The 7,180-nt window shown below is 40.3% G+C and overlaps 1 protein-coding gene across 1 annotated transcript; it reads right to left on the bottom strand.

Annotated features, from left to right (window-relative positions):
* Positions 1-530: 530 nt before the first annotated feature.
* crybb1l3 (crystallin, beta B1, like 3) lies at positions 531-4,478 on the bottom strand. The gene is made up of 6 exons (XM_086261450.1): positions 4,238-4,478; positions 3,210-3,283; positions 2,970-3,088; positions 2,748-2,880; positions 2,122-2,264; positions 531-1,553 (listed from the first exon to the last, which is right to left on the bottom strand). Exons 2-6 carry the CDS (start codon positions 3,273-3,275, stop codon positions 1,385-1,387), a joined length of 630 nt encoding a protein of 209 aa, XP_086117576.1. The 5' UTR covers positions 3,276-3,283; positions 4,238-4,478; the 3' UTR covers positions 531-1,384.
* Positions 4,479-7,180: the final 2,702 nt, after the last annotated feature.

The following is a 7,180-nucleotide window of genomic DNA, read 5'->3' as shown; positions in this document are numbered from 1 at the left end:
TTGTGGATGGTGCGTTCACTGCACTGCTGTGTGGAAAGAGACAGAGGTGCTAAAGTGCACGGCGGAGCTCGAATGTGCAAGCTACACAACGCAAGGCTGTCTGTTTTTGTTTTGTTTTTTAGGGCAGTTATTTAGCCTCCGAAATATAATCGGTGCTGAGGCTTGGAACTGCACAGCTGAAGAGAGTCATCAAGATAGAAATGCATAGCGACCGGCAAACCAAACAATGTCACGGTATAGTCACAGAACTATTTAGACCATATGGTCTAGATTGTGCTTTGACACTGTCTGCTTTGAAGATCCACGTGTTCACATCTGTCTGAAGCTTGTGTGTCAGCAGGTAGGGTCCAGTGAATGTGTTGAGAGTGAACCAGAAACAAAAAACTTGAGTTCCAGGCTGGAAAATCAAAAGAGCGAGCTGAATGACAAAGCAAGGCACTTCAGACTGCTGTTTCATAGCCAGTCTGAGCAGCATCGAACATCAGCAACATCTGAAGAAAAAAAAACAACAAGAGGGAAAAGAAAGTAGGCCCAGTGAGACTTGCTTTCAGGTACAGTTCTTTTATTTTTCCATTGGAAAGTTGCTTTCCAGATGCCAGCATCCCTGAGAACATTTAAAATGCAAACCTTCTGGACAGCCCCATCAGTGAGGTGAAACAGGCCAGCCAAAAGATATTCACATCAGCAAACCCACAGCTCTGCACTGCTCTTTTTTCTTCTTCTTCCTTTTAAGTCTATTTTAATGATTAACCAGCATTGCCGTCCAGGCTCTGAGTCTGTTGCTTTGCGATGAGGATATGGTGCCTCCCTCTGCCTGGAGAAATAACTGCAGGCCATGTGTTGGGTTGAGAGCTGTCCATGGTAGTACTTTGTAAGCAGATATGATATGTGTACCTTTATTCTAGACTAGACTATGGATCCCAGGAGAAGGAGAGCTCCGTGATGAACAGGCTTAGTGACATCATTTCAGCTTGAAATACATCATCGAGTAAATAAAAATAAAATCAAAGAGTTGCAGGTATGATTGGAAAAATAGCATTGAAACAAACTAATAAACACAAACCATTAAATCCACTAATCCCCTTTAATCCCCTGTTCAGATAAATCATATAATCTTTCCATGAGGTCTGTAGACAGAGAGCTTTGCTACGTTTTTTTTTTTTAAACCTGTGTTACAGTTACTCTGAGAGTCTGTGACAATAAGAAATTTTCATCCCATTCAGAATCGTTCACCCCGCCACATACTTCCAAATCCTACCAGGAAACAATATTAAAATGCTGTTAGCTGGTGTGGCCATGTGGCTGCTGAAGGATCTCCAGGGGATGTTTTTAGCAGCATGACTTCACCCTTGCTATTCCCTCCTTTTTAGTCAACTGGACTCCTCTATGCGGTCATTTCGAAGCAGCCCCTGCGGTGCGTCTGCATGTCTCTCACGCGGCGGATGGACTGGATCTGGGGGTGGTGGGCTCCCCACTCATTCCAGTGCTTGAAAGGACCCATTTCAAGCATATATTGGTAGCCACGGTAGCCAGGGTACTGGTAACCCACCCAGCTATGTGAAGAAGACAGAAACAGAGGTTAACTACAATGCTTTAGCTTTCAGTTTTCAGCTACGTTGCTATACAAATGACAAAGGTATTTTCTGTATAAGACAACACCTCCCAGTGCTTTGTATTTTACATCTGTTTTCATATTTATTTGTTCTGTCTTTTCTTATTGCACTGTGGATTTCCATGTTGTAATTTTAAGTATTTGATGGGCTATACAGGTGTACACTGTCTGATGGTGTGTTATATTTCTTGGTTATTATTTTTGTCCGATCTGTGAGACTACAGATGAAAAGGAGCCTTTTGACTAATTCTGGAATCTTTGAATCTGAAGAGCCCAAATACACTAAAGCTATAAATCATCCATATTATCTGACAGAGGCATTTTGGATTCCGGCCTTCAGTGAGGTCATCAAGTCTACCAGTTATGGCCCAATCCCCCTCCAGTCAGGGTGAACAGTACCCCTCGATCACCCCAAAAAACATGCCCTAAACAGAGAGCTCAAACCAAGTGGGGAGTTGCCACTGAGCCTGAGTCGAATTAGCCAAAAAAGATAACTAGAAATGGCTTACGTTCCACCGGTGACCTGAATGCTGGCAACACGATCCTGGAAGCCGTAAGACCACAAACTTGGAACATCCTCGTCGCACACTTCCATCTTACGACCCTCAAAATTTGCACATTCATACAGGCAGATCTTGTGGTCCTGCGGGTCCTGTTGGAGAAATACATTGTTTGTCGCAGATTGTGTAAATGTTCATATTTCTATTCTAGATTAACAAACAAAACAAAACAAAACAAAAACAAACAAAAAAAACCATAACCAAAGCATTATTATGATTACTGAGGATAAATGATGTATGCATAAATACACAATGGTTGTGTAATATAAATGTTTTAGAAGATAAAATCAAATCCTTGAAAAACAACAGTGAATACTTTTTGTTGTTTGGGGGTTTTTTATAGTTGAAAATGAAACAGCTGCAAAAAAAAGACATCTAATGAATCCTTTCATCCAAAAATGGAAGAAGACTATAAATACACGTGTGAACCCCTCCCCTCACACAAAAAAAAAATAAATTCCTTTGAGCCAGCAAAAGACAAAAGAAAGAATAGATGGACACGAGCTGCAACGTGAGGCGGACACCAGAGACTAAACCAAAAATTGACAGGCTGAAAAATGTCCACCACAACTTACCATCCGGAGAGGTCTGATTGACATGATGCGGTCGCACCTGTAGCTGTTGGACCAGGTGTCCCAGCGGGGGTACTCTCCTTTCTCCAGTATGAACATCTCACCGGTCATGTTCTGCTGCTCATACCCGACCCAGCTGGAGAGGCGGACAAACAGATAAGGAAAAGGGGCAACCTAAAGTGTGCTGTCACTCACAGTGTGTCTAACACGGGGTCAGTGACTTACGGTCCGATCTCTACCCGGATGGAGCCGATTCTCTCCATGCCCTTCTCGCACAGGTTACGGGACTCTCCAAACAGGTCCATTCTACGTCCCTGGAAGTTCTCGTATTCATAGAGGTATATCTGGAAAGCAAAAACACACTGAAAGCATTAGTTTCTCAAGTACAGTACTTTAGATACATAATTACTTGTTTTCATGTTTTTTTTAGGGCTCTTGGTGTTAAAAAGAAAACCGTAGTAGTACCTTGTGATTGCGCAGCCCAATGGCAGAGTGGCTGCCTATGCTGCCTTGAGCACCTGAGTGAGACATGATCAGCTCTAGAGGGAAGAAGCATGAAGTCAGTCAGCTGTTTTTAGAGATCCTGAAGAGGATAATTACTTCCACTCGACTGCTGGAACATGGCATAAACTCCAGCACGGCAATTAAATTAAAATAGTGGTCATTTAAAATCAAAGATTACTATTCTTTTCTTTTTCTAAAGATTCGCTGGATAGATCCTTGATGCTTATTCATTTAAAAGTAGGTTTTTCTCAGAGTTATCCAATGGCTGTTTTCAGATATAGCTTGTTTTACTTTTGCAGTCTATAAAACGAGTCAACACAAAGCAAACTGAAACACATAATTTGAAGTCAGTTTTTCTTCTGGCACATCCAGCAGTGACATCACAGTTGGGATCAAGGTGAGAACTTCAGCCACACCAGTTCAACAACAAAAACAGGGTTTAAGTAGAGTCAAGCTGCTCATTAAGGATAAAAAAAAAAATCCGTTCTGAAAATGATTGAGCTCATTATAAAATAAAAAAATAAACTATGGGTGTCTTTATATTCAAGCATTTTGGACACATCGTTATTATGTGAACATAAATCTAAGGCTGATCAGTTTTTAATGCTTAACTTAGTTATAATAACTCACTTTATCAGATTTTGACCTTAAAGTTGTATTTACTGTGTAAATATTCCAGGACTGCAAGAACATTCAATGATCATCCATAAATCTGTCAATAGTGGCCTGAGCGGCTTTTTAAGGACAAAAGCACTGGGCGCAGTCTCTTATCTTTCTCATTCATGTTAACTTCAGGGTGACAAATGAACACGTAAACTGCATTCTGTGTCAATATTCCTCCTGTTCAGGCCAGAGTTAAGGTTTAAGAGAAGAGGCAGTCCCTAGTTGGTTCTTTGAGTCCAAGGTGTCAGTAGACAGGAAAACAAACACAACATTTCCAAATAACGAGTCTAGCAGTTCTTTAAAAGTTAGAAAGAGGAAAAACTTACAGTTACAATTGAAGGAATGGCCGACCTTTAGAGAAAGTGATGGACGCCGACCTTATGAGAGGGGATATATATATACATTCACATCCAAACCAAGTCTACAGAGGCAGGATTCCGGCTTCTCATTGGCTGTGAGCTGGCTCACAATGTGGGGTCAAAGGGCACGCTGCTAATCCGTGGACAAGTCATGATGACTCAGCTGCTCCTTTTGTTGTCCTGGACCATTGTGGGGGACCAGGGACAGTCACTGCCATCAGCAGAAAGTCTGCACACACACACACACACACACACACACACACACACACACACACACACACACACACACGTAGGTGTTTGTCCTATGTGTGTGAAGCTGTCACTTCTCTTCATGACTTTCTTTTAAAAAGCTTTTTCTTTTCCTCATGTTTTTTCTTTTCTGTCTTTCATTTCATTTTCACTTCTTGCTCTGTGATATATATTTTTTTGGCTTTCACTTTCATTTTTTCTCTCTTTTTTGATGCTTCGTGCATGCAGTCTAAGCTTTTGAGCCCCACGTCTCTAATATGCTGACTGCAGTAGCTTTTGTATAGGCAGGCAAACGGACACTCTTTGGAACATTTGGGTGGTCGACAGGCTATAGTCATGCAGATAGACATGCATCCATGATTGTATCATACAGACGCTTTATTTTCTACATGCACAGCAGAGTGGCAGCTTCTTGACATGACTTGTGAAATGACCAAAAGACCAGAAACATTAAATGTATTTTTGTTTGCTATATTAAAATAAAAACACGGTGTCATTTTCTTTTACAGTCATGGTAAAAGCAAGTGCACTCTCTCTTTCAATTTTAAGGTTTTATGTATCTGGACACAATGAAAACATAATTCTAGTCCTTAGCAGTGTCACGGCGAATGGGATGAGCCGTGTGGAGAAAATAAAGGAGGATCCAAGCACAGGCACTTGTGGAGGTGCGAAGGAGGTTTGTTGTAAAAATAAAACACAAGGTGAAAAATGGCAGAACGGAACTAAAGATAACCTAAAGTGTAAGAAACTAAAGTATCAAACATGAACACAAACATGACAAAGGGTGAGCAGAGGCATATCAAGGTGGACAGCAGGGTGAACACACGGTGGATACACAGACAGACCAGCAACTGGTACACGAGTAGACACAACTTAAATACACGCAGAAGAACACAGGGAGATTACAAACAGGTGGGGAACACAGCTGGGAGTAATTGACAAGACGAGACAGGGGAAGCAAAACTGAATACACTGACATCAGACATGAACCTTCAAAGTGGAACATGGAAACATACACTGACAAAACTCAGACCTGATACTGGCTGTTTTCTCAGGCTTATATTATATTATATTATTTTTGTGTGTGTATGTGATGTGTTGGTTGTCTGTTTGTTTGTATGGACATACTGCAAATCAATTTCGCTGTAGTGAACAACTGCAGCAAGTGTGAGCAACTCTATAAAAGTGGGACTTTTAGCAGTTTGGTGGTCTGTAGTATTCAGGTGTGTGCTAACACAATGCCAAGGAGGAAATACATCAACAATGATCTTAAAGCAATTGTTGCTGCCCATAAATGTGAAATTAAGGCTATTTTCAAAGAATTAGAAATGAGTCATTCTGCAGTAAGGAAAAAAAGAAGGAAAGAAAAACGACTCAAATGAAGAAAACATTCAAGATTGTTGCAAATCTCCCAAGAAATAGACGTCCTGCCAAATTTGCACTAGACTGTGCAATGCTCAGAGTAACTGTGAAAAATCCACGAGTTAAATCTCAGACACTAAAGGCCTCAGTTAGCATGTTAAATGTTAAAGTTCATGACAGTACTATCAGAAAAGGACTGAACCAGTATGGCTACCAGGAGAAAACAAACCACAAAACCTCTGGATCAATTTCCTTTCAACAGAGACCAAAATGAAGAAGTTTGGCCGTAATGCTCAGCACCATGTTTGGAGACAATCCCCCACACCTTATCAGCACAAACACTTCATACCAACTGTCCAGCACTGTGGTGGATGAGCGATGATTTGGGGTTGTTTTGCCCTCACAGGAGCATCTTGCAGTCACTGAGTCAACCATGAACTCATCTGTATATCAAAGTGATCTAGAGTCAAATGTGAGACAGATAAAACTTCTCTGAAGCTTGGTCATTCAACAGGACAGTGATCCCAAGCCTTTTCTGTATTGGTGACATATTTCTTTCCATTTAGTTTGGGTTACACTGATTTCAACACTGTACTTGTATCTTTTTGACATTTGAGAAAGTAATTTCACAATGGTTTACCTCTTCAGCCTTGAATGTTAGATCAGCACAACAGCTTCACTTAAAATAAAAAGAATTCACAGTGTCCATGTTTAATCAAGTGGTTAATTATTCAAATGCTAAACCAAAAGTTTCTTAGATAAAACTCCAACAGGTTTTCTGCTTCAAAGCATTAGTTTTTCCTCACTGACCCACAATATGCAGGATGTGAAGCTTTAATCTTCACAAAAAGAGTGTAATTGATGCCGCCTGTATGAATATCTTTGCAGGAAATTAAGTCAGAAATTATTATTTATTTTTTCTGCCTTAAAGACAAAATTATATTAGGGTGCATAATAATAACATGTGAAATGCCACCTATTCACAGACAGCCTTTGACTTTTTAGTGCAAAGCAATTTTTGGCTCCTTTTCATTATCATTATTATTATTATTATTATTATTATTATTATTATTATTATTATTATTATTATTATTATTATTATTATTAACAGTAGTAATAGCAATATGCAAGGAGAAGATGAGTGTACACTGGAAGGTCAGCTGTTCCCGTGTAAATGGTTTTCTCTCTGTGTGTCCTTTGTAAGCTCTGCATGCATGTGTGAGTGCATGAATGAAGCCATTGCATGTCTGTCTCTGTCCATGACAGTCTGCCTGCATGACTGAGCATGCGTGCACATTG

The sequence above is a fragment of the Aulonocara sp. 'chitande type north' Nkhata Bay genome, linkage group LG14, assembly GCF_057382095.1.
Source record: "Aulonocara sp. 'chitande type north' Nkhata Bay isolate Kocher_YH1m ecotype deep benthic linkage group LG14, A_spYH_male_GT1.1, whole genome shotgun sequence".
NCBI lineage: Eukaryota > Metazoa > Chordata > Actinopteri > Cichliformes > Cichlidae > Aulonocara > Aulonocara sp. 'chitande type north' Nkhata Bay.
This window is presented reverse-complemented; position numbering and strand designations above follow the sequence as displayed.

Bases quoted from the DNA above. Each gene is read 5' to 3' on its own strand.
- crybb1l3 (XM_086261450.1), bottom strand. From the start codon at position 3,275: ATGTCTCACTCAGGTGCTCAAGGCAGCATAGGCAGCCACTCTGCCATT. The intron at 2,265-2,747 runs GTAAGTTGTGGT...TTTCTCCAACAG, and splicing joins CAATCAGACCTCTCCGGATG to GACCCGCAGGACCACAAGAT. The intron at 1,554-2,121 runs GTAAGCCATTTC...TTCTTCACATAG, and splicing joins ATTCAGGTCACCGGTGGAAC to CTGGGTGGGTTACCAGTACC.